This window comes from Chelonia mydas, chromosome 20 (assembly GCF_015237465.2).
Source record: "Chelonia mydas isolate rCheMyd1 chromosome 20, rCheMyd1.pri.v2, whole genome shotgun sequence".
Taxonomy (NCBI): domain Eukaryota; kingdom Metazoa; phylum Chordata; order Testudines; family Cheloniidae; genus Chelonia; species Chelonia mydas.
In genome coordinates this window covers 6,853,629-6,880,586 of record NC_051260.2, presented here as the reverse complement: position 1 = coordinate 6,880,586, position 26,958 = coordinate 6,853,629, and the positions used below count along the sequence as shown (strand labels likewise).

Below are 26,958 nucleotides of genomic sequence, written 5' to 3'. Positions count from 1 at the left end.
CTGGGGGGATGCCTGCTGCACGCATGGAGAGAAACAGCAAGATGGACGACCAATTTGGCTGCCCTGGTACAAACACACAGCAAAAGCAGCAAGAACAGGGGTCTTTGAGGAGGTGGCCTGCTCCACTTCTCTGGCTGGAGAGAAATGTGGTAAAGCTGGGGGGGTAGTGGAAAGCTGCAGGTGTAGCAGGGGCACTTACTTTACCAGAACTGTTTGGGCGGGGGAGGAGAGAAGGAACGAGGAAACCCTCACCAGCTAAATCAGAAACAGATGACAATCACCTCCCAAAATGAGCTATTAGCACTCATCCTCCAGAGACAGGAAAGGAGCCGCACGCTTGTCAGCAAGACACACGGAATGCAGTCCAGGACCAAGTTGGGACTCACTGCCCTGTGGACGTTTGCAAGGCGTATCCAGATTAGATGGCAGCAGCCCCTATGGGACCTTGCTGGAAAGCTGCTGACAGCTACACTGAGTCCCACCCACGGCTGAAAGACAGGAGAGCCCTGCACCCATTCTCCCCACAGGGCAGCGAAGGGATGCCTTGTAGCAAGTTACCCAACAAGCCAGCAGCATTGAGTTTTGGTCAGCAAGTTCCCACACACTCAGCTCTCCTGCCACATATATAGTGGGAAACATCAAAGGTAAAGAGACTCACTTAGATTTAAGGGCCCTTCCTCCTCCGGCTGCGGCCACTGTGCTTTTGGAGAGCTCTGCAGGGGGCTCAGGGGCAGCTTGGGGGTCTTGTCCTCGGGGTGTTTCGGAGGGGGGGATCCCGAGAGCGTGGGTGGCACTTTCTTGAGGAGGGGGGATCCTGGCTGCGAAAGGCTCTTTGAGGAGAAGCCTGGTGGGGACTTGATCGCTTTGTTCACGGGGGGATCTGGCAAGCGATCGCCTGTCTTGCTGAGCGACAGCAGTGTTGGCCGTGGGGAGCTGCCTGTCCCTTCTTTGGGGGAGCTGGATTTTTTGCTGAGTGTTGGGGACAATGGGCTGCTGTCAGGTTTGCCCTTCTGCTTCATCAGTTCATAGAGCAAGTCGATGGGAGCTCCACTGCTCTCGGACTCTGCCACGCCAAGCTGCCGCAGGTGAGAGCGAGCGTGGCTGGACAGGCCTTTGCGGGTCTCAAAGCAGGCGCCACAGACCTCGCATGTTGTGAGGTTTTGAGCTGAAAAAGAAGAGCAGCTGTTAGCGAGTCACAGAACTCCACAAGATGCAGCGCACAATCCCTGCACGTTTCACGCCGGGTGCCCTGGGCCTCAGCGCCTGGAAGCAGCCCCCCGCATCCTAAAGTGCTACTCTAAACTACTTTAACTCCCAAGACTACTTAAGCAAATGTAGCTATCTTTCTTGTTGCCTTGTCGCCACCTATCAGACCCCTGCACTGTGAGCACTCAGGGGCAAGGACTGCCTTCGGTCCACTTGTCTCTAGAGCACCTAGCACATTAAGGCCCTGACCAAGGCCTCTGGGTATCAGTGCAACCACCAGCAATAAACTGGAAGAAGCTGGGGATGAGGGGGAAGCAGACAACATTTCAGGCATGAGACTGCAGCGTGATATGGCAGAAAAAGGACAACAGATCTGGGCCATCCCCCTACAGATGTTAACTTTGCTGCTCCCCTTGCAGTCCCTTTCCCCTCACAGTTTATTATTCTTTATTGTATTGCTTCTTAGGTTATAGTGTAATTCTCAGGCCAGGGACCATGGGTGACGTTTTCAGAAGCACCCATCTTCCTTTTCAAAATGGTACCCGAGGGGTTTCTGCTGTCTGTACAGTGCCTGGCCCACTCTGGGACCTACAATAAGGGATATGGTGCAAATTGAGCTGGCACGTTGTATACATTTCTAGGCATCTCATTATCAGCAAACCCACAAACTGGAAGAAACCAAGGGGCTGGAGGGACTCAGTTATGAGGTCAGACTGAGACTGTTTAAGTGAGCCCTAACAAGGACAGAGAAGGGACATACCTGCCTAAAGACATCTGAAAGGTGCAAACACCCAGGACAGAGAGGAATCATTTACAAAGTTATAAGGGAGTGTAACTAAACCAATCTCTTTCACTAAGGGCAGAATTCAAGACAGACACCACGAAAAGCTTCCTGATCATGCAACCTTCTACTTACGCTGAATCACCTGCTATGGGAGGTACTGGACAAACCCACATTTGGAGTACTGAAGGCATCATGGGAACTGTCCTGGTTGGCAGTAGAGTGGAGCAGGTAGCCTAAGAGGCCATGCAATGCTCCATCACAATGCGTGTTGTTTGGCAAACTGCCCATGACAGCTCTGATCACAATAAGGTGCTGTAGTCTGGGACCTCTAGCCTCCAGGGCCACACTAGAGTACTAAGAACAAAGGTGGCAGCAGTCCCCTCCAATTTATTCATATTAGAGCCAGCCCTTCAGTTCATGGCAAATTGCCAACATGACTCCTCACCACAGCAACGTGTGAGCACTGCCCTGCTCCAACAGGACCATCTTTCATTCTATCATCCCATGCACTGAATAGGCGCAGAGGCCCAGCCTGCCTGCCAGCTCCATTCCTTTCTCAGAGAGGGCACATTTGATGCTGTTTTGAATGAAGAGGGATTGCAACAGAAGAGCCCAGTGGTGCTAATCCACTGATTTTAAGAGAAACTACTTGAAAACTCCACCTGTTGCCCAAGGCAGACTAAAACCCCAGAGTCTCTTTCTGCCAAGTTATGATGAGGATGGAAGAAGTCTAACTGCAAGTACATCAATGACCTTCCCACATCAATGACAATTCCCCATAATTCAGGCAACAGGGAAACAGCCAAGGGCAAGGAGTTTTCATTTATTTTTAACATGACTTGCTGTCTATTAAATCACAAACAGGAATGTGGGGTCTGGGTAATCAGGAACAGGAGCCAATAAAGGCCTTGTCCTGTTCTTAAATCCTTGGAGCAGAGACCATCCTCTTAAATTTTGGAAAGTGACTAGCACACAGTGGGTGCGATCACCAATAAATCATCATCATCGAGCTCTTTCTTTACGGATATCTTCCCATTTTGTCACGCTCACTAGTTTGCTATTGTAGGGCCTCTCTTGTGTGCTGGTTCATGACTGCAAGACGCCTTGTAAGTGATGGACTTGGGCAATAATTTGTTCATGTAGGGAAAAAAAAGCTTAATTTTTTTCAATGAAAATTACATGCAATAAAGAACAACAAAACAAGGCTCCCAGGGTTCCTCTGAAATAGCTGAGAAAAGTGCCTCTCCCTCAGTACGAGAGGCCAGCTGCTACGGAGACGAATTACAGAATGAAGTTGAGCCATAATCTGAAAAGCACTCACTTTTGGAATCCTGGGAGTCTGGCTTGTTTCCAGGAGGCTCAGGAGACAGTTTGGTCCCTATTCTGTTTGGAGTTTGATCCAATTGCCCAGCGGAAGTGCTCTTCTTTGGGATGGGTGGTGACCCCACTTCCATGGCAACCATTTCTTCCTCCTCAGAGGCCATAACTGCCAGGGAGAGAAGGAAACATTCAGTCCGAGCTGTAAACAGTAAAGCATTAATGAAACTCACTCAAGGGGAACAGTGAATAAAGGTTAAACCATTCCACATTTGATTAAAATACCCTACAAGTTACTCATTAGCTCAATGTTATCAGCCAGGCACCAAGAATGGAAGTGAAAATATATCCCAGTTAATACTATCTATTAATGGAAAAACAAGTTTTTGATAGGTAGGTTTACAGCAAACAGATGCTTTTGGAGCTAGATCGTTAAGAGAATAGGGACTATAGCTCACGGATGCAAATGCAGGGGTCAAGTCATCACTGCATTGGAATATACAGAAATCCACAGTGTAAGCTTAGAATCACAGAATATTAGGGTTGGAAGAGACCTCAGGAGGCCATCTAGTCCAATCCCCTGCTCAAATCAGGGCCAACACCAACTAAATCATCCCAGCCAAGGTTTTGCCAAGCCGGGCCTTAAAAACCTCTAAGGAAGGAGATTCCACCACCTCCCTAGGTAACCCATTCCAGTGCTTCACCACCCTCCTAGTGAAACAGTGTTTCCTAATATCCAACCTAAACCTCCCCCACGGCAACTTGAGACCATTGCTTCTTGTTCTGTCATCTGCCACCATTGAGAACAGCCTAGCTCCATCCTCTTTGGAACCCCACTTCAGGTAACTGAAGGCTGCTATCAAATCCCACCTCACCCTTCTCTTCTCCAGACTAAATAACCCCAGTTCCCTCAGCCTCTCCTCATAAGTCATTTGTCCCAGCCCCCTAATCATTTTTGTTGCCCTCCGCTGGACTCTCTCCAATTTGTCCACATCCCTTCTGTACTGGGGGACCAAAACTGGACAAAATACTCCAGGTGTGGCCTCACCAGTGCTGAATAGAGGGGAATAATCACCTCCCCCGATCTGCTGGCAATGCTCCTACTAATACAGCCCAATATGCCACTGGCCTTCTTGGCAACGAGGGCACATTGCTGACTCATATCCAGCTTCTCGTCCACTGTAATCTCCATGCTTCCATGCTATCAGCAGTGACTCAGGGAACAAAGAGTGGTATGAAATGATGGTATTCGCCACAGAGTGCAAAACACATTCCATATCTTCTTGTCTCTAGACTGATAGGACCGATAAGCCTCAGCCATGGATCAGGACACCACTGAGCCTGGCATCGTACAAGTACAAAACAAAAAGAGGGTCCCTGACCACTTCTCTGTAGCTAGTGAGTTGTTAGTTTACATAGCATCACTGATATCCATAGCGTTTTACGGTCAAGCCAACAGTCCCGGCCTTGAGGAAATTACAATCCTGCCAACAATTCCTACTGTGTGTAGCACTTACTATCAGGACGTCAGTAGGACTGTTCATAGCACAAGGACTATGCTTCGTAGTGTTTACATTACAAGGTTAGATGGCTAAAGGCACAAGAAGTGACACCCACAGGGAAGAGAGAACACAACTGGATTGGTACATTGCTTCGGGGAGAGCATTAATTACGGACAGTTGGACTGTTTATGTTGTGTTTGTAATATTTGCTTTATTTTCATTGAGAGCCAGCAGGATAGGGGAAGCACCCAGTGGCACAGCTGAGCTTACCGAGAGCAAACTGGATAAAAAAAAGTTTTGAAGGGGTATTTGAACGGAAGGGTGCCTGGAACAGTAGGACAGGGACACTGTACCAGGCACAGAGATCAGTTGAATCCCAAAGAGAAACAGACAGAAAATATTAAAGATGACATGAACAGACAGGGCAACGGGAAATCTCCAAAATAAAATGTGGGAAGTTTATAAAAATCACTTTTATTTTACCTACTTCTAGAAGCCATAAAACAAAACAAAAACTTAACTTAATGGTTGTTTAGAGAAAAACTGCACTGTAACACAAAAAGGAATTCATAGCAATGTATCCAACTACAGAGGAGTAAGCCACTGCTCTTTAAAGGGCCTTAAATATTAAATGTGTTGTTTGGAGTGTTGTAGCCCAGGATATCAGAGAGACATGGTGGGTGAGGTAATGTTTTTATTGGAGCAATTTCTGTTGGTGAAAGAGACAAGCTTTTGAGCTGAAGAAACGCCCTGTGTATGCTCAAAAGCTGGTCTCGTTCATCAACAAAAGTTGGTCCAATAGAAGTTATTCCCTTTAGTTAAAACAATCAAACAGGAAGCTGTCATTTTGACAGTTTGGAAATGCAAGGTAGGGCTTTAGCTGCTTTATTATATAACAGGAAAAGGCTGATTCTTTCAGTTATGCTAAGGTAAACTGCTGCATAGATTTGGTTTTTATGGTTAGTTTTACAGATTAAAGTGACTCAAGCCTTTTCTTTTGGTTAAATTTAACTACAGAGCTGTCTCTGTGACTCTGAAAGTTTCTGAGGGTGACATCAATTTCCTCTGTTCTGTTTCATATCCTCAAACTGAGACTAGTCACTTTCTGCAGAAACACCTCAGCCTCATTCACTAGCCAGAAACACAAAACAGGACAAGAGTTTTTAAAAATGATTCAAAAACAGTGTCTTTTAACAGGCTCTTGATAAATATTGATGTTGCTTCCTGAGATTAGTGCTTGGGCATCATGGTGATACATAAAATCCTACAACATGAAGGGATGAGTCTGCTTATATGGCGAGGGCATCCAAAATTTATATCAGCAATGACTGACGTCCCCCCCATTCCCGCCAAGAGTTTGGAAGAGTTAAAAACCCTCTTGCTTCAAGATAACAGGCAACTGCTACCTTTGGGGTTTAGCAAGTAGCTTCCCCCATAGGCAGGTTATTCCACAGCTCTCCATTACAGGGTTTCTTGCACCTTCCTTTTAACAGCTGGCACTGGCTGCTGTCAGGAACAAGAGACAGGGCTAGAGGGCCCCATATCTGGACTAGCAAATCCTCTCCTCCTAGATTCATGGTGTTAGAGCTACTCCTCACTGGGAGGGCACAATCAAGGAAAAAGAGACTATGAGAAAGGGCTCAGACCTGGGAACAGCTACCCCCGACCCCAGAGGGGAGCCAAGTTTGTGGTCAGGGTAGGGGGCAGTAAGCCCAACCTGTCAATGTGGAGGAGCACAGAGCTGAATTGAGGGTGGGAGAAGGCAATAAGCCCAACCTGTCACTATATTTGGGGGAAGAGGCACACTGGGCACAGCTCCCCAGGGAGAGCCAGGTGTACTGGTAGAGAAGTAGTCAGCCCAGCCTATTAGTGCAGAGGAGCACAGCAGAAAGCACAGCCCCATGACACCAGGAAACCAGTGAGCCTGGCCTGTCAGTGTGTGAGAAGCAAAGCAATAGGCAGACCCCTGCCATAGTGGGGGCGATCTGGAAGGAGGAGTGAGGACAGTGCTCCAGGCATCCTGTCAGTATGTGTTTTGTACGTGGGAGGAGCTGAGCACGGCCTCCTAGGAGTGAGAGAGGAGGCAGAGAGGGGGGCAATGAGCCTGGCTTATCAATGCAAAAGGTGGGGAAGGGAAACGGAACTAGGTGCAGCCCCTAGGGAGTGAGCCCAGCATGTCAGTATCGGGGAAGCTGGACACAGCCCCCAGAGTGGAGACAGGGAGTGCACCGAGCCTGGTCTAATAGCGTGTGCGTGTGTATTAGGCACAGCTGTGGGAGTGAACCCAGCCTGTCAGTGCGGGGGGCGGGGGGGGGGGGGGGCAGAAGCAAGCCCAGGCTGTCAGTCTAGGGCAGGGGGAACAACCTAGGCACAGCCCGCCAGGACACCGGCGATCACACTGAGCCCGGGCTGTCAGTGCAGAAGGTGATCTGGGCAGAGCCCCCCGGGGTGGGGGCAGGGCAGCGAGCCGAGCCCGGGCTCGGGGGGAGGGGAGGCGCTGGGCAGAGCCCGGGGGTTGGGTGGGGGAGCAGGGAGCGCGCTAAACCCGGGCTGTCAGTGCGGGGGGGGGGGGGGGTGCTACATGGAGCCACGGGGGCGGGGAGCGCGCTAAACCCGGGCTGCCTGGGCGGAACGCTGAGCCCGGCCTGGCGGGGGGGGGACGGGGACGGACTACAGCCGACTGCGTCTTCTCCCCCAGCCCACTCGTTCTTCGACGGGAAGGGCCAAGGAGCGGGCTCAGACACCCGGTGAGACCCGGACCCTCCACCGCCGGGGAGGGGGGAGTCCGGCCTGCTCCCTCCGGCTCCCTCTCCCGTCTGGCTGCGGGCTGGGTGGGGCCGCTCCCGCCGCCCAGGCCCGCGGGTGGAGCGGGGGGTCCTCACCGGTCTCGGGCGCCGCCTCCAGCTCAGGCTCCCCGTCCCCGCCCTGCTCCTGGGGCCGCGGCGGCGCCGCCGCTTTTGTCACTTTCAGCGGCGAGGCGGTGGAGGCCGCCATCTTGGGTCCGGCACATGCAGGGCGGCCACAAGGCGGGGCAGCCGAGCGCCGAGCCACGGGCCGCGCCAGGTCAGGCGGGGCAGCCGAGCGCCGAGCCAGCCGCCTCCGAACCAGGCCCCACAAAGCCAGACAGGAACAGTCACCTGCCGAGCAATCGATACCCAGCCCTCGAGGCGGGAGCGCAGACACTTGCCACGCACGTAGGCAGGCCGGAGCAGAGGAGAGCCGAGCTCGCGTAGGGCCCACAGGCCCAGGCGAAGAGCCAGGCTGTGGAGGGCCCCAGGGGGCTGGCAGGGGCCTTGAGGCCGAGTCTGGCTGGTGCTGCCTAGGGCAGTGTCAGGTGGAGTTGCCCCCCCCGATGACCCCTTGCCTTCTGCCAGCAGGACGGCACTCCAGCCTTCGCAAAAAGAAAAGGAGGACTTGTGGCACCTTAGAGACTAACCAATTTACTTGAGCATCAGCTTTACTTGAGCATCAGCTACAGCTTCATGAAGTGAGCTGTAGCTCACGAAAGCTCATGCTCAAATAAAGTGGTTAGTCTCTAAGGTGCCACAAGTCCTCCTTTTCTTTTTGCGAATACAGACTCACACGGCGGTTACTCAAACTCCAGCCTTCGGCCAACCGGTGCTTGGGCATCTCTCCCGTGAGGGGCGGCCCCGCTGAGCCCAGAAAAGGGGTCCCCCTTCCCCCACTCTTGGCTCATGCTACAGGTTCCCCCATCTTCACCTCCCCGGTTACTGAAATCCTAGTTCTCCCTCCTGCCCCTGGTCCCTCACACCACTTGACTTTTCCCCACGTGGCCCGGTGTGCTGCTGTGGCTGGCTGCACCTGTCCCTTTCCCCTGAAGCAGGCTCTCAACGGAGGCAGACTGCCCTGCTTGGCTCGTGGCAAAGCCTGGCAGCAGGAGGTTGATAGATGGCTACTGTCTCCCCCCTTTTCCTGCCTGCAGTGCCAAGAAAGGCTCAAGGAGGGAAAAGGGCAGGACAGGCCCCCTCACAGCAGCCCCAGGGGACAGGCGGTCAGAACTGATTTTAAATCCCATGCCAGTCTGCTAACATAGTACAGCAGGGACAGCCAACACATCGCTACTTACTGCAGCTCCTAGGATGCACTGCAGCATTAATTGCTCCATGACATGTCAAGAAGTGGCTCATTTTGGACCTGCATAAATACAAGGAAAAGGAAGTGCCCCGCCCCCCAACTTCCCCTTTTTAAGAGCCAGAGAATGGCCTGAACGTAAGGGATGCTTTGCTGGATTCGGAACCACAAGGCAGCTAACGAGCCTTAATTCCAAATCACTCATTAACTTGTGCAATGTAAAGAGGAAATGATTTGCCTTCACCAGGAGAAGAAATACATGTGACTTTGACATCGTTCTTAAAGAGGAAGTTACTCACCTTGTGCAGTAACAATGGTTCTTCAAGATGTGTCCCGCTTGCATCCCTGTGCTGCTGCTCAGAGAACTTTGGTAGCAGTATTCCTTCGGCCCGCACATGTGCTGTCCGCCCCTTGTGTTCTGCCACAAGGCTAACCAGCGCTGCGCAGGCAAACCCCCTTAGTTTCTTCTCTACCACAGAGTCCTTGACAAGAACGCCGAAGCAGAGGGGAGGAGGGTGGGTCATGGAGCACCCATACAGACACATATCTTGAAGAATCGTCGTTACTGCACAAGGTGAGTAACCTCCTCTACTTCAAGTAGTGTCCCTATGGGTGCTCCACTGTAGTTGACTCCCGAGCAGTATCCCTAATGGGAGGCTGAGGCTTCGGAGTAGAGTCAGTTATGGATGACAATACTGCGGAATCGAAGATAGTGTCGGAAGCAGTTCCCGGTAATTGCATAGTATTCTGCGAAGATATGTGCAGATGCCCAGGTTGCTGCTCTGCAGATTTCAGAGATAACTACATTCTTGAGGAAGGTGACAGAAGAGGAAACTGACTTCATGGATCATGCGCATATTCTGGATGGAGGTACCACAATGTGACCTGATCGCTGTGTTTGATACTCTCCAACTGGGTCTCAAACTGTGTCTGGGACAATTGCGCTGGGCCTTTAGACCTTTCTGCAGTGGAGAGGAAAAGTTTAGGAGATTTCCTAAAGGCCTTCATCCTGTCCAGGTAAAAGGCCAGGGCTCTTCTACGTCTAGTGTGTGCAGAATAGTCTCCCTGTTATCACAGTGAGGCTTAGGGTAAAAGGTCTGGAAGTAAATCAGCTGGTTTATGTGAAAAGACAAGGTCACCTTGCAGATTAATTTTGGGTGCGGTTTGAGAGTAACCTTATCCCCAAAAAATAACGTATGAGTGGGAAGTGCCATAAATGCTATCTCCCTTGTTCTCCTTGCCGAGGTGACTGCCACCAAGAATGCTGTCGTCACAGACAGGTTTTTGACCGAACGAGGCGCCATGGGTTCAAAGGATGGCCTACTCAGGCTCTTTAGTATTAAGTTCAGATTTTATGTTAGGGTGGGCTGTCTGGGTTGGGGAAAAAGGTTTACTGTACCCTTGAGGAATCATATGTAGTTGGGTGTGAGAGCGCTGAGTATCCCTCTATTTGTTGATGGAAGGGTGCTAAGGCCACTAGGTGAACTTCGAGTGAGCTAAGAGAGAGTCCTGATTTCTTGAAAAAAGAAAAGGAGTACTTGTGAGCTGTAGCTCACGAAAGCTTATGCTCAAATAAATTGGTTAGTCTCTAAGGTGCCACAAGCACTCCTTTTCTTTTTGCGAATACAGACTAACACGGCTGCTACTCTGAAACCTGATTTCTTGAGAGTCAGTATATAATCTAGGACCATTGGGAAAGTAGCAGATGTCGGGGAAATTTGTCTTGAATTACACCAAGTCTGACACCTGGTCCACTTTTTCAGGAAAGTACAACAGGTAGCCAATTTCCTACTATATAGTAACACTTCCTGTACCTCCTCAGAGCAGAATCTTTCTATGTGCTGGAACCATGAAGAACCCAACCTTGAGTCAGAATATCCGCAGGCTGGTGTGGAGAGTGCGTCCTTTGTTCTGCAAGAGGAGACATGGAGTGGGTTGAAGGGAGATAGGTGGACACATTGCCAGTTGTGACAGCTAAGGGTACCATGTTTGTCTCAGGCAGGAGGGAGCAATCAATAAGACATTTGCTCTCTTTTTTATTTTTAAAAACAGATCTTTTGATAATAGAGGGAACTGGAGAAAGGTGTATACAAGGTCCTTGTCCCATAAAAGGAGAGCATCCCCTAAGGAGTGCTGTCCGAGGCCTGTTCTGGAGCAGTAGCATGGACATTTTTTGGTCAGGTAAGTGGCTAAAAAGTCTATAGTTGCTTTCCATCACTGTCAGAAGTAGTACTGTTGAGTTCATTTCACATTTGTGGTCGTGTGGGAACTTGCTGCTGTGACTGTCCGCTATTGTGTTTAGTACTCCTGGAAGGTATGCTGCTGCTATTGTGACACTGTGGGAAATGAACCAGTTCCATAGCTTTAGTGCTTCTGTGCAAAGGGAGGGCAATCTGGCACCTCGTTGACAATTTATGTAGTACACGTATGCTATATTGTCTGTCAAGACTCTTGGGTGCGTACCTCTGATTATCGGAAAAAAGTAGGTGCAGGCATTCCTGACTGCTCTTGAGTTCGAGGAGGTTGATGTGAAGAGACATGTCTGTGGATGACCACTTGCCCTGTGTCGTAAGATTGTTGAGATGTGTGCCCTACTCTATGAGGGATCCGTTGGTGGTGAGAAGTAGCGATGGGGAAGGTTGTGAGAAGGGGATCCCTGTGCAGACATTTGCTGGGTCTTTCCACTAGTCCAGGGAGTGTTTAACTTTGGTGGACAGTGATAGAGGTTTGTCCAGTCTGTCACTGTTCGGCCTGTAGACCAAGCTGAACCATGTTTGGAGGAACCTCATGTGAAGTCTGGCATGAGATATCACAGACATGCCTGCAGCAGTATGCCCAAGGAGTTGGAGGTAGCGTCTAGCTGATATTTGAGAGTTGGTTTGTACTGCCCCGATGAGCATGGACAAGCTTTGGAACCTGTGCTGTGGTAGGAGTGTCATTGCCTGTAATGAGTCTAGATTGGCTCCTATGAACTCTAGGAGCTCTACAGGGGTGCACGTCGATTTTTGGATGTTCATCTGTAGGCCCACATCCATGACCAAGTCTACAGCTGTTTGGTTGGCCCGAAAGGCCTCATCAAAGGAGCAGGCTCTGAGGAGGCAATCATCCAGGTAGAGGCAGATCATAATTCCCTGGGAGTGTAGGTGAGCTGTCACCATGGAGAGGACTTTGGTGAATACTCTCGGAGCTGATGAGAGGCCAAAGGGGAGTATTCTGTACTGGTAATGGTCCTGACCCAGGATAAATCTGAGGAATCATCTGTGGGAAGGTAAGATCAGTATGTGAAAACAGGCATCCTATATGTCAAGGGCAGAGAACCGATCTCCGTGTTCCAAAGATGGAATAATCGCTGCTAGTGTGACCATCCTGAATTTTTGAGCCTTTACAAATTTGTTCAGTGCTCTGAGGTCCAGTATGGGTCTCCAACTTCCCTCCTTCTTGGGTATCGGGAAATAAGACGTGTCTTGTAGGTGCTGAGATACAGGTTCTATGGCTCATAGACAGAGGAGGTGATCTATTTCTTATGTTTCCTCAACAAACTCATGAGAAGTGTCTCTGAAGAGGGACAGGGAAGGGTATTGGGGGAGAGTGGGGGGAACAGTTGTTGTGGAACGAAGCAAGGGGCACCCACATGGATGCGATGGGTTGGTCAGCTGCAGTTGGTGTTGGTGTTGAAGGGAGTGGTCTGTCAGTGCCCCGACGAGGATGTCAAAACCGATGTTTTGAGGCAGATGGTTGCGAAGAGGAAGATTGAGGGCCTGATGGTTTATGTTTGGAAATATGGATTTTTCCCTTTGAGGCTCATAATAGCGTTGAGTTAGAGAATGGGGTGTGGGGGATTTATGCTGAAGTTGAGGACTAAATTTTCTTTTTTGTCCAGGTGTATAAATTCCTAATGACTGGAGAGTGGCCCTGGAATCTTTGAGCACATGGAGGGACGTGTCAGTCCACATTGCTGCTCTACAGATGTCCTGGATAGGGACCTGTACCATGAATGCAGCTGAAGATGCTTGTGCCCTAGTGAAATGTGACATCAGTGCCAGAACAGCCAGGTTGTAACGTGTGAATACAAGAGGTGATCCACAGTGAAATTCTCTGGGCTGAGACTGGAAAGTCTTTCATCCTATTTGCAATTGCCACAAACAATTGAGTAGTTTTCCAAAATGATTTAATCCTTTCTATGTAGAAAGCCAGCGCCCGTCTGACATCTAACGAGTGAAGTCTCTGCTGCTGGCTCTTGGCATGGGGTTTTGGATAGAAGACCAGAAGGCACATGTCCTGGTTACTATGGAATTGTGAAACCACCCTCGGGAGGAAGGCTGGATAAGGACGCAGGTGAGGTGAGAGCCCTAATCTCCAAGACGCTTCTAACTGAAGTAATGGACCCCAGGAAGGTCTAGGACAACTAGGGAAGAGAACACGTTGCCAAGCGCTCGAATGAAGGACCCATGAACCTTGACAACACCAGGTTAAGATCCCAAGGTGGAGCTGGTCATTGTACCTGGGGGTATAGTCTGTCCAGCCCCTTCAGAAAATGACTACAAATCGAGATTGCAAAGACAGACTGGCCATTCACTCATGGATGAAACGCTGAAATAGCAGCTAGGTGGACTCTCATTGATGAAACTGATAGCCCTTGCTGCTTCAGGTGCAGCAAGTAATCCAGAATGAATGCTACTGATGACTGCATGGGTGAGACACCTTTCTGCGTTGACCAGATGGAGAACCTTTTCCACTTTGCCAGATATGTAGGTCTAGTGGATGGCTTTCTGCTCCCTAGAAGAACTTCTCAAACCAGACTGGAGCATGCTAGCTCTGAGGGGTTCAGCCATGGAGCTTCCAGGCCGTGAGGTAAAGTGACTTGAGATGCAGGTGACGCAGGTGGCTGTGGTCTTGGGATATCAAATCTGGAACCTCAGGTAGCCAAACTGGCATTTCCACTGACAGGTTCACGAGTGTAGTGAACCAGTGCTATCGTGGCCAGGCTGGGGTTATCAGGATGACTTGCGCTCTGTCCCATCTGATCCTTAGCAAAACCTCACATATGAGAGGAATGGGTGGAAATGAATAGAACAGATGACCCATCCAGGCAAGAGGAAGGCGTCTGTCAAATATCCTAAACTGTGGCCGAGGAGGGAGCAGAATTCGAGACACTTCCTGTTGTGCTTGGTTGCAAACAGATCTATTTGGGGAGTTCCCCACTTCCACAAGACGGCCTGTAGGACCTCTGGATGAATAGACCATTCATAGTGGTTGGAGAATACCCTACTGAGTTGATCTGCTAGCTCGTTCTGAGAGCCTAGCAGATAGGAGGCCTTGAGGTGAATCGAGTGGGCTATGCAAATTCCCATAAATGAAGTGCCTCCTGGCACAGGTGAGAAGAGCGTGTTACACCCTGCCTGTTGATATAGTACATGGCTGTTGTGTTGTCTGCGAAGACTGACATGCACCTGCCCAACAGGCCAGGCGAACTGCCCTGAGCTCTCTGATATTGATGTGTAACAAGAGTTTTTCCAGAGACCAGAGGCCCTGAGTTTTGAGGGACCCCAAGTGAGCTCCCCATCCCATTATGGATGCACCTGTGATGAGGAACTCTGATAGTTTGTTCTCGAGAAAGGGACTCCTGTGCAAACTGCTAGCGGGTCCACCCACTATAAGCCTTTTTAATGCTTGGAAGTGTGCTTCTGGGAGAGAACCCCTGGCCTGTACTGAGTCCAGAATTGCCCCAATTAATTCTATCCTCTGGACCAGGGAGAAGGTGGATTTCTGCGCATTTATGAGCAGACCCAAGTCCTGGAAGATTGACTGAATTAGACTCACATCTGCCTCTACCTGACATCTGGACTGACCTTTTACCAGCCAATCGTCAAGGTATAGATAGATCTGGACCCCTTGCTTTTTGAGAAAGACCGCGACCACCAAGCATTTTGTGAACATCTGAGGGGCCACAGAGACCGAACGGGAGCACCATAAATTGGTAGTGCACCTGGTTAACAACAAATCTGAAAAATCTGTGTTTCTGAAAGATGGCAATGTGGAAATAAGCATCCTTGAAATGAAGGATGGCATACCAGTCCCCTGGATCCAAGGAGGGAATGATGGAGGACAAGGAGACCATGCAGAACTTCAGCTTCTTCATGAATTTGTTGAAGTTTCGCAGATCCAGAATCGGTCTGAGACCACTGTTGGCTTTCTAGATTAGGAAATAGCGGGAGTAGAATCCTTGGCCCCTTAGCTCTGGTGGAATCTCCTCCACTGCTCCTACCCTTAGGGGAGACTGCACCTCCTGGGCTAGAAGCTGCTTGTGAGAAGGGCCCCTAAAGAGGGTGGGGAGGGAAGGTGGAAAGGAGGGGTACAACAAAACTGAAGGGTGTATCCTAGTGCTATCATGTGTAGCACCCATTGATCCAAGGTGTTATGGACCCACACCCGATGGACATGGGATAACCGGTCTACAAAAATTGGGGAACTTGGATCCATGCACTGTCCCGGCATATCATCCCCGAGCATACCATCAAAATGCCTGCTTTGACCCTGCCAAGTGTCTGGGGGTTGCAGATACAGATGAAGACTATGTCGGAGGTCTCCTCCTGTAGCTCCTACTCCTTCTCCGACTATAGTCTTGTCAAACAGGTGGGGGGAAGAAGTGAACAACCAACTGTGGCGTATAATGCTTCCTCACTGGGGATAGAGTGGGAAGGCCCAAGGATTTAAATGTATCATAGAATATCAGGGTTGGAAGGGACCTCGGGAGGTCATCTAGTCCAACCCCATGCTCAAAGCAGGACCAATCCCTAATTAAATTATCCCAGCCAGGGCTTTGTCAAGCCTGACCTTAAAAATATCTAAAGAAGGAGATTCCATCACCTCCCTAGGTAACGCATTCCAGTGCTTCACCACCCTCCTAGTGAAAAAGTTTTTCCTAATATCCAACCTAAACCTCCCCCACTGCAACTTGAGACCATTACTCCTTGTTCTGTCAACAGCTACCACTGAGAACAGTCTAGATCCATCCTCTTTGGAACCCCCTTTCAGGCAGTTGAAAGCAGCTATCAAATCCCCCCTCATTCTTCTCTTCCGCAGACTAAACAATCCCAGTTCCCTCAGCCTCTCCTCATAAGTCATGTGTTCCAGTCCCCTAATCATTTTTGTTGCCCTCCGCTGGACTCTTTCCAATTTCTCCACATCCTTCTTGTAGTGTGGGGCCCAAAACTGGACACAGTACTCCAGAAGAGGCCTCACCAATGTCGAGTAGCTCGAGTCCTTCAAGCTGTGTAATTTAGAGTCTGTCTGGTCAGAAAAGAGCAATGTACCCTCAAAGGGGAGGTCCTGCAGAGTTTATTGGACCTCATGTGGCAAGCCCGAGGATTGAAGCCATGAGCTCCTGCACATAGTGACTGTTGAAGCCATGGGGTGGGCTGCCGAGTCCGACGCAACAAGAGCTGCAAACTCTGGTCTTGCTTCCTGAGGTAGCAACTCCTTAAACTTTTGCATAGAGTTCCAGGAGTTGAAATTGTGTCTGCTCAGGAGTGCCTGGCTGGTTGGCAATCCTGAGCTGGTGACCCCCTGTCGAATAGACCTTCCTCCCAAAAAGGTCTAACTTTTTGGCATCTTTGGCCTTAGGTGTTGGTTCCTGTTGGCCCTGCCTTTCCCACTCAGCCGACACCTCCAATGAACCCAGTGGCGTGTGTGTGTACAGGAACACAAACCCTTTTGCCAGGACAAAATATTTCCTCCTCTGTCCTTTTTGCCATTGGCAGCAGGGATGCCGGGGTCTACCACTACACCTTGAAAGGGTCCATGATGGCATCATTCAGGGGCAGTGCCACACTTGCAGGGCTTGTTGCTGCCAATATGTCCACAAGAGAGTGGGAGGATTCCCTAATTTCGTCCACCTGGATCCCCAGGTTTTGAGCTACCCTCCTTAGGAGCTCTTGATGCACCTTATAATCCTCCTGTGGGGGCACAACATCAGTTCCTACGACTGCCTCATCTGGGAAAGAGGAGAAGGATGCTTGGACCGGCACTGAGCCCTGCTCTTTGCCTTCAGTACCCACCAGTGCCGTTTCCTGATACACAACAGTGGCCTCGGTACTGGAGTCTGGATCATGTTCTGGTGGTGGAGGTAATCTGGGCTCCGAAGCCACCAAATATGATTTCCTGGCATGGGACCCAGTTTGCACTGGGAATGCCCAGGGCTTCCAGAAAAGCCATTGCATGGGGAACTGCCACTGCCCTGGTGGCCACACCGCTGGTCGGACCCCTTGACTCGAGTCCATAGCCAGATAGTGTCTAGACTGGTGATGCTGGCTTCTTTGTGAGATGTAAGACTCCACCTCCGTGTCCATCTCTGAGGATCCCTCTGGATACCAGGGTGGAGTGGTGCTGACGGGTGCCTCTGACCGGTGCCAGGAGTGGGAGGGGACTGGGACCGCGCTATAATGGCTGGTTTCCCCTTTGAAACTATCTGTGGCCTCGAGCCTGCAGTGGTCTGTCCTGTCGGTGCCTCCCCTGACTGTTCCCAGAAGGCCGGAGATGACAGTACTGGTAGCACCCGTAAGTCTCTCGCTGCCGCGAAGGCCTCCTGTGTCAATGCCAGGGGTAGGATTGTGGGGTTCTGGTGCCTCTCTCTCAGTGGTGAGTCTATCGGTGCTGGACTCAATGGCTCCCTTTCCAGGACTGGAGTCAACAGCACGGCATGGAATGCCGGTGCCACAGGATGACCCTAGCCCGGTTTCACTCTGGCAGTATCCCCCTGTCTTGCTGATCTGTGTTGGTGATTGGCCTCTGTTGGTCTTTGTTTCTTCATAGACACCGACGATGGTGAACCATGCCTAGTGTCTCTCACCGGAGCATCTCTCTTTGTCCCTGGAGATGCAATCGGAGTGTCTCTCCTTGGTGCTGGAGACGGGGAATGGTGCTGGGTGTCTCGAAGTAAGGCCGGGGTGCTCCTCACTGAGGCAGTCGGTAGTTGGTGATGGGTCTGAGTGTGCTGGCTCCGATGGAGGTCAGAGCACTGCCTCCATGAGGACAGGGCAAAGTTTAGCATCCCTATCCTTCTTGGTGCAGGGCTTAAATTCCCTACAAATGTTGCACTGCTCTCGCACCAGAGCTTCCCCCAGGCACGTAAGGCAGCTGGATCGGGGGTCACTCACAGATATAGGCTTGTGACAGGAATCACAAGGCTTAAAGCCTAGAGATCGAGGAATGTCCCAATGCCAGGGAGGGAGGGAGGGGGATTAATCCCGGTTAGTGAACCCTGCTAAGTAACTAAACTAATAAACTTACTTCTAAACTGCAATAAACTATATATAAACAAGAGTAGAGAGATTCCACTGGGGAATACTTGCAGAAACAAGAACGAAAAGCAGTTCCAGCAACCATCATGAGTGGTAAGAAAGAACTAGGGGGGTGATGGGTCGGCAGGGACCTTTATATCGGTGCTATGAGAGCACAACTCCAAGGGGCACCAGAGCTGACCTGACGGATACCACTGAGGGAAAAACACTTTCCAGCAGCGGTGCTTGGAGTGAGCACACACCTATATTGGAATGGACATGAGCAAGCACTCTAGGAGGAACCACAGCTGTAGAGATGAACCAAGCTGCTGTGTTGGCTGCATCAAGCGCAGTGTGACTCCAGGAGCTGATCAATGAATGCGTAGAGCTTGACTTAATTGATGTAGTTGTATTTTGCTGTCAGAGCTTGATAGTTTGCAATTCTGTATTGTAGCATGGTGGATAAATAGGCCTTTCTCCCAAATAGGGATTGGAGTGGTGACTCAGACCCCCCTGCCCTTGTGAACAGAAGAGAGGGCACTTCCTGTTCTCAAAGGTGGTGAAAAGATGGATTTCTGGCAGTCCCCATTTCTGGAATATGCTTTGGAGAACCTGAGTGTCTAGCTCCCTTTCACAGACTGTGGAAGAAGTGTCTGCTGAGGGCATCAGCTCTGGCGTTCTGGATGCCTGAGAGGTAGAGTGCTGAAATCTGGATCTGGTGGGCAACACACCAGTTCCAGAGCTTTGTGGCTTTGGCACACAAGGAGGGGGATCTTGCTTCTTCCTGCTTGTTGATTTAGGGCATGCAGGACATATCCATAATTGTCCTGCTCCTGGTGAGGGGCAGGAAATGGAGGCAAGTGATCCTGACCGCCCTGAGATCCAACAGGTTGATGTGGAGACTGGCTTTGTGGGCTACCCATCTGCCTTGAACTTTGAGGGTGCTGAGGTGGGCTCCCCATCCTAACAGGGATGCATCGGTTGTTAGAGTCACTGATGGGGTTGGGTGACAGAAAGGGAAGCCCACATAAACATTGAGTTGCTCCTTTCACCAATTTAGGGACTTCTTTATGTGCAAGGACACCATCACCAGACTGTCCAAGGTGTCGCTGCTCGGAGAGTATGTTGTTCTGAGCCAACCTGAAAGCAGTGAAGGTGTAGACTTGTGTGACTGGCCACAAAGGTGCAAGCTGCCATACTGGAGATAGTTGAAGACAGTTCCTTACTGTGGTCTGAGGGCTTCCCTGAATTGTCCCTACCAGACCTGACAAGGTCACAAATCTGTGCAAAGGTAGGTAAACTCTGGTTGTCAATAAGTCCAAGTATGCCTTTGTAAAGAAATACACGCTCGTTTATATTCAGTTTATATTCAGCTGTAGGTCCAACTCCTGGAACAGAGCAAGGCCTGTCTGGGTGGAAGATAGCACTGCCTCGAAGGAGCATTTCTTGAGTCATCGAGGTACAGGAAGACCAGGATTGCTTCCTGCTGAACGTAAGCTGCCACTATTGTTAGAATTTTTGAAAACACCCTTGGGATGGAGGATAGGCCGAAGGGGAGCACTTGGTACTGGAAATTATCTTGGCCTATGGTGAACTGTAATGGCATTGGCACCTGCCTTTTGTGAGCACCCCTGCCTCTGGCCAATACGTGCCTGCAATCACTCAGTTTTGAATGGGGCAGCATCCACCTCTTGCGAGTCCCTCCTTTCTGGTCATGTGTGAGTCTGCTTTTCTTTCAGTTCTTACAACAGGGTGGCACCACCTCTCATGGATGTCCCTGGGCTGACGGTTTGTCAGCGGGTCTTCAGTGACGCATCCCTTCGGCCAAGTCACACACACTGTCCCTCTTTTGGGGTATACAGTGTCTAGTTCTCTCTCACAGCCTTGGTATGGGGCCATAACACGAAGGCTTCCTCTGCAGAGACACTGCCTTCTTTAACAACCCAACGGGCTCATCTTGGTACCCTCAATTGGTGTTCTTTCAGCAGCCCTCCCTGGGCTCAGTCTTCAACCAGACTAATGGGCCCATCACTGTACTCTTGACTGGTCTGGCTATGTTCTGGGTTCAGTCCACTGGACTCAGTCTGCCTGCACTGACCTGTTCATGGTCCTGCTGCTCTTCCAGCCAGCCAGGCACCCAGCCTTCGGCAGCCTTCCCTGGGCTCAGTCCTGTTTGCAGTAGCTGTCCGCAGTCTTCCTTCTTTGAATTCCAGGCAGCAACTGTGTGCTCTGCCCCTGCTGCTTCCTTTTATATGGTCCTCCTGACCTCTCATTGGTTGCTACAGTAGCCCCTCTATGCTGCCTGGAGGACTTCTCTGATCTTTTCTGGGGCGGGGTGAGGAAGGGCTGCGAGGCCTTCAGCAAGGGGCCTCCAGGCCTAGTCCACCCAATCACACAAATCATATGTATTTCTTGTGCAGCGGGTATATAGTTACATGGAAGTAGGTGTTTTCTAGATTGAGGGCTGAAACAAATCCCATTCCTCCAGTAAAGGAATTATAGTTGCTAGAGTCACCATTCTGCTTTTGAGGCTTTACAAAAACTTGTTCAACAGTCTTAGATCAGCCTCCACCCTTCTTTGGTACTAGGAATTATTTTGAGTAGCACTCCTTGCCCCCGTGAGGGGAAGGGACTCGTTCTATAGCTCCTGATTGCAGGAGAGTCTATCTCTTGCCTCAGTAGAAGCTCGTGAGAGGGTTCCCTAGAGAGGGACATGAAAGGGGGGTGGAAGGGAGGTAGTGACATAAAATGGATAATATAGCCCACTGTTATGACCTCCAAGACCCATTGGTCTGTGGTAACCTGCTCCCAAACCTGGGTGAAATGGGCTAAAAGGCCCAACTATAAATCTAGAGGAGTGGGAGAGTTTGAACCTTTCGCCAACACATCAAGACTGCTGTTTATTTGACACATGGGTGGTTGTGGAGGGTGTTTGGGCAGCCCTCTTCCTCTAAAACGTCTCTCTTTCTGGGGGAGTTCCATGGGTCTAGGATATCCCGAGAATTGTGCAAGGTGTGACCTCTGGACAGTCTGTATAAAATGTTTCTTGTTCATAGGTGCGTAAATGCCCAGGGAACGTAGGATAGCCCCGGAGTCCTTCAACGTGTGAAGGGAATTGTTCAAGGTCTCTGAGAAAAGCGTATGACCATCAAAGGGGAGGTCCTCTACTGCGTTCTGAACTTCTCTCGGAAACCCCCAAAGTTGGAACCATGACGTCCTGTGTATAACTACCACCATGGAGATGGATCTGGTAGCAGGATCCACAGCATCTAGGGACACTTGGAGAGTTGTACTGGCGAATAGCTGATTCGCTGCGACTATGGAATTGAATTGCTCCCTGCAGTCACACGGCAGCTGTTCAATACAGGCCGTGGACTTGTTGTAATTAGTAAAGTTGTATTTGGCCATGACCACCTGATAGTTTGTGATCTGGAACTGAAGGGTTGCAGATGAGTATAACTTTCGCCCAGAGAGATCCAGTCACTTTTGGTCCTTGTCATAGGGGGTAGATCTTGAAAAGTGCTGCCTATTGCTGCATCCACCACTAAGGAGTTAGGTGGGGGACGGGAAAATAAAAAGAGACTCCTTAAGAGGCTCATAGTATTTCTTATTTCCCCCTTTTGCATGTTGGTGGAATAGTGGCAGGCGTTGGCCACACTATCTTAGCTGGGTCCAGGAGAGCCTCAATAATAGGTAGCATCACTGTGAACTGCAAGATATCCAGCCTGTGTTGTGAATCCTTGACCTCCTCCAGAGGGATTTGCAGAATGTCTGTTACCCTTCTAATGAGATCCTGAAACTGCCTGAAGTTGTTGGCTATGGAAGGTGGTGGAAGCACAACCACCTCATCCAGAGACGATGATGAGATGGGAGTCTCAGGGGTGGCTTCTTTATCTACTCTAGGCTCGTGCTCCTCAAATGTCTCTTCCCGTGAAGGGTGGGGGTGGATGGGGAGGATGTGAAACCCTGGTCTGTCTCCCTGAGGGATGGTACTGGTGGTCTGGTATATTGTTACCAATAGGCAGCCCACAGGTCCCTATATGGCTATTGCAGGAGTCCATAATGAAGCAGGGGTGGCATACAATGCTGGTTTCACCATCCTTAGTGATCTGAATGGTCCTCCCTGTGACTGGCCAAAAGCAAATTCCCAAAGGAACGTAGGAGAACCCCTCACTGAAATCAAGGAGACCAATTAGGAGTCTTCTTTCTCCACATCCTCCTATGGTGAGGCAGCTATTGAAGACGGAGGAGAATCCCGTGCCACAGGATGGCCGCTTGGACACTGATGGCTCAGTATCAGGAGATGCTTGGTACCAGTCAACAACGGGGACTGGTTCATCTGACGCTGAGAGGTCCCTCAAGTATTGGAATTCCTGTGGTACCAGGGTCCTATACAATGCTGTAGCCTAGGTCACAATAGCTGAAGCCGATGGTATTGACAATGATGAGCATACTACTGGCATTGTAGATGTCTGGCACCGTCTTGATCAGTACTGAGGATACTGCTTGCATTGGTACCGATAGCTGGGTTAAGGTACACGATGGCACCAATGGCTGGCATGGTGCTGATGGCAAGGCTGAACTTGATGGTGCCCTGTGCTTGCCTTCCTTACTGGTGGAGGGTAGAAGTGCCCTATTGCAGTGGTTCTCAGACTTATTTGATTGCGCCCCTCTTTTTTGTGTCTGTAGTAGTTTATGCCCTCCTTCCCCTGGTGCCTGGCCAGCAGCCACCTCTCTCTGGCTGTCCAGCTCTGAAGGCAGAGTGGAGAGCACCCAGCTCTGAAGGCAGTGCCACTGCAATGCAGAAGGGTGGCAATACCATACCATGCCTCCCTTACTTCTCCGTTGCTGGTACTGGTGATGCTGCCTTCAGAGCTGGGCATCCAGCCAGTATCTGGTGCTCTCTGGCCACTCAGCTCTGAATGTGTACAGTAAGTTCCCCCCCCCCCCCAAAGTGTCTCATGCCTCCCCAGAATATATTCCGCACCCCCCCGCCCCCAATTTGAGAACCTCTGCTTTATCGGAGCTGCGATTCTTGTGCTTGGAGCTCAGGAGTTCACAGGCCTGCCAGGACTGGTGGAAGAGTCCTTGGCCTCAACAATATCCTCTGAGCTGGAGGACCTTGACGGGAACCTGGTCTTTTTTGAAGTTGGCTCCTTAGAGTGAGAGTGTGCGTTCTTCTTTCTGAGATCCTTCCCAGTGGGCTCCAAAGACTTCCTTTCCTTAGGAGAAGCATGCCCCGAGGTTGAGGCAGGCAGGTCAGGAGACCCCTGCCCCATCCAATTATATAATTTTTTGAGGACATTTGTAGAGTTCTGTCCTTCAAAGTGCCTGCAACCTCTCCCAGCTTCGTGTCATCTGCAAATTTTATAAACATACTCTTCACTCTATTATCCAAGTCATTAATGAAAATATTGATTAGTACCAGACGCACAATTGATCCCTGTGGGATACAGGTACTACTCAATATTTCCAGTGTTTACAAAGCCAGAGCCATCTCAGTGGCCAACAGCTATAGTCTCAGAAGGTGCTATTCCAGCTACACAGGAATGACTGGACACCCAGGACAAATTGCTCCAGATGGTTTTCAGGTATGTCCAAATAAATAAAAAATACATGTGGTGAACAGCACATAGGTTTGCAAGACATCTGGAGGATCTTGATTTCAGGCTTATGACTGACCAAGAGCCACTCATAACATTAAGAAATGGCAAAGATATGGAGAAGGTATCCCTTAGATGCCAGAGACTACTCACATATTTGAGATTTAAATTTACATCAGAATAGGCACCAGCAAAGTCCCTTGTGGTGGCCAATATCTACAAGCCCCTAAAAGCCTGGAAAGCCTAGAAGCGCACATTGGGGTCAGTTTGAATGGCCTGCCAGCTTAGCCCAGAACTGATTAATGGAGCCACTAGTGCTATTTCATGGTTGTAAAGTATATCCAAGTTTACAAGACATGGTTGACCCCGTTACTTATCAGGGTCCCGCATCCAACTAACACGTCTATGCAATGAGAAAGGAACTCTCGGAACCTGAAGCATGACCTATGGTGGTCATACTGTTGTCCCATTATCCCCCCAGGAAAACACAGGGCACAGGTACCAGCTTCCTCCAGGCCCTGGGGGTGCTCAACCCCCCACTCTGCCCTAGGCCCTGCCACCCCACCTCTTCCTGCCCCACCCCTGCCCTGCCTCTTCCTGCCCAGTTCCACCCCCTCCCCTGAGTGTGCCCCGTCCCCACTCCTCTTCCTAACCCCAGTGCCTCCTGCATGCTGCAGAACAGCTGATCATGGCAGGCGGGAGGTGCTGGGAGGGAGGTGGGGGAGCTGGCTGCTGGAGGGTGCTACGCACCCACTAATTTTTTTCCATGGGTGCTCCAGACCTAGAGCACCCATGGGGTCGGCACCTATGACACTGGAACGGATATGTGAGGGGACATCAAGTTATCAAAAAGTGCTGGCTGTGAGCTGAATGTCTACATTGGCTCAGAATAGGGCTGGGTCTAAAACCCAAGGCGGCATCCTAGGATTTATTCCAAAAGGCCACACCCACAACTCATGCAACCTCACATACCAGAGCATTACAGTCTCGGCCCTGAAGGAGAACCGCTGCCTCTGTGGTGAACAGAAGACACATACCTATTTGGCAGCCAGTGACTATTTTTCTAGATTTGTAGAACTACCTCTCACTGCACTCACAAGGTAAAAAGACCCCTCTCTCTCTCTCTCTCTCTCTCTCTCTCTCTCTCTCTCATTTTGGCATCCGGAAGAAACACAGTCACTGACTGTGGAACACCATTTCCCATCACAGAATGCTAAGCTTTTGGGATACAGTAAGATGTCAAGCATATTGCTTCTAACCACCACCTCCCACAAGAGAATGGCTTGGCAGAGAGATTTGCTGTAGAATTCGCCTAGCAAAGACCTCCTATTAGCTCCGCTGAGCTCTAGGGCAACCCAAATCGTAATCACTGCAGTAAGCCCAGCGCAGTCAACACATCAGAATGGTGCTGCCAACTAAGAGTTAACACCTTTGTCCTATGTGGCCCTACTTAAAATGTGAAACAGAGGAACACCAAATCTAAGAGACCTCAGGCTTTAATTTGTCTGAATACAGCCAGAAGCTCACCCACATTTAAGTCAGGAAACCCAGTCCTAACAAAATTAGATGAGGAAAAATATTGGAAACCAGCTAATGTCATTGGACACAGCTGCATCCCAATATCCTGTGTGTCAGAGTGATCAAGTGATTTGATACAGGAGATGCAGGTGGTACCTTCCACTGGTTCCAAACTGAACTGAATTTTGCGTGATCCAAGTGGAAACTACACCACTATTGCCAGGACACTGTCCTGCTAAGAAGAGTTCTAAACCAAAAAGAATCTACTCTAGTAATGCAAACCCCTGTAGCATTCAAAAATCAGGAGTCAAACCTCAAAACCACCCTCAAAATTGGCTTAAAAATTATGAGATTACTACAATAACATCTATTGTTTTTGTCTGCCGCCTTTTGTAGATTTTAGGGCCAGAAGGGACCATGAGATTCATCTAGTCTGACTTCCAGATAACCTCATCAGTGATTCCTACATCAAGCCCATAACTTCTGGTTGAGCTACAGCAGATCTTTTAGAAAGCGCTCCCATTCGGAGATACAGTCTGCAAGTGATGGAGAATCCACCACGGTCCTAGATAAGCTGTTCCAATGATTAATCACGCTCACTGTTAATAATGTATACCTTATTTGTAATCTGAAATTATCTAGCTTCAGCATCCAATCATTAGAGCTCATTATGCATTTGTTTGCTAGATTAGCGTAGTCTATTATTAAAAATCTTCTCCCCATGAAAGTATTTAGAGACTGATAAAGTCAACCCTTAACCTTCCCCTGGATAAATTAAATACATTCGATTTAAGGTACTTGTCTGACTCCATTATCACAGTATCCCAGCACATCACAATCTTTAATGTATTTATCCTCACAACATGCCAGGGAGACAGAGCATGGCAGTTATCCCATTGTACAGAAGGGGGAACTGAGGCAAAGATAGACTAAGTGACTCTCCCAAAGTCACACACGGAGTTTTGTGCCAGAGTAGGGAATTGAAGCCAGGCCTCCTAATCCCAGTCTAGCACCTTAACCCTTGACACCCTCTCTTCCTCTCAAAGGGCATAAACGTAATAGAAGGCAGGGGAACCCACCTTCCCACAAGTTTTGTGAGAGACCATTTCAGGTGTAAATTCACCCTAAAAGCATCCCAGAATGCATCCTTACTGCTGGCCTCTTGGAAGGGACTTCCCTCTGCTAGCTCCTGGGGTAGGGGAGCTGCCCTCATATCCCTCCCACATCCTTCCCTGGCATTCTCCTGTCATCTTCCCTATCCACCTAGCCTTTCTCCATCTCCCTGCTCCCCATTCATTAGCCCCCCCAGTCTACTGCCTCTGCTCCCTCCCCCCCATCTCCCACCAGTTCCCTGTTTCATTCCTTAAATATAGAGTCCAGGTGGCAGCCATCTTCTGAGGTCAGCCTGTCTTCACTCTCATTAAAAATAATGGGAGGAGGCAGCCATGGTGACTTGGGGCAGCCTCACCTCCACCTAGAGTTACCACTTTTGAAATGCAAAAAACCCAGCACACCCCATCCCCCTGCCTTCCCCCCCCACCTGACAAGGCAAGTCTACCCCAACCACAAGGCAACTCCGCAACCCCCCCTTCAACAGCCACTGAAAGTATCTAGAGAGAGAACACAGAGATAAGATTGATAACATTGCACACCTCCTC

General features: G+C 49.9%; 1 protein-coding gene and 1 long non-coding RNA gene across 14 annotated transcripts in view; one reads left to right on the top strand and one right to left on the bottom strand.

Annotated features, from left to right (window-relative positions):
* WIZ (WIZ zinc finger) overlaps window positions 1-26,958 on the bottom strand; it is a 151,742-nt gene that overhangs the window by 11,514 nt on the left and 113,270 nt on the right. For 9 of the 12 annotated variants that reach the window (XM_037883920.2, XM_037883919.2, XM_037883924.2 and 6 more), the window contains 2 exons: window positions 3,312-3,476; window positions 659-1,165 (listed from right to left, as the gene is read on the bottom strand). In XM_037883920.2, the coding sequence (XP_037739848.1) occupies window positions 659-1,165; window positions 3,312-3,476 (672 nt within the window). Of the gene's footprint in view, window positions 1-658; window positions 1,166-3,311; window positions 3,477-6,215; window positions 6,240-7,691; window positions 7,926-26,958 lie in introns of those variants that run through there. The other 3 variants (XM_037883925.2, XM_043532980.1, XM_037883926.2) reach the window with 3 other exon arrangements.
* Window positions 9,198-21,751, top strand: LOC119564297. Of its 2 annotated transcripts, XR_005223104.2 has the most exons (6): window positions 9,198-9,771; window positions 10,954-11,082; window positions 18,667-18,873; window positions 19,240-19,470; window positions 19,553-19,671; window positions 21,236-21,751. It is a non-coding gene; the product is annotated as an uncharacterized LOC119564297 (long non-coding RNA). The 2 variants fall into 2 exon arrangements; XR_006286744.1 differs by lacking the exon at window positions 19,553-19,671 and having other exon boundaries at window positions 9,199-9,771; window positions 21,236-21,749.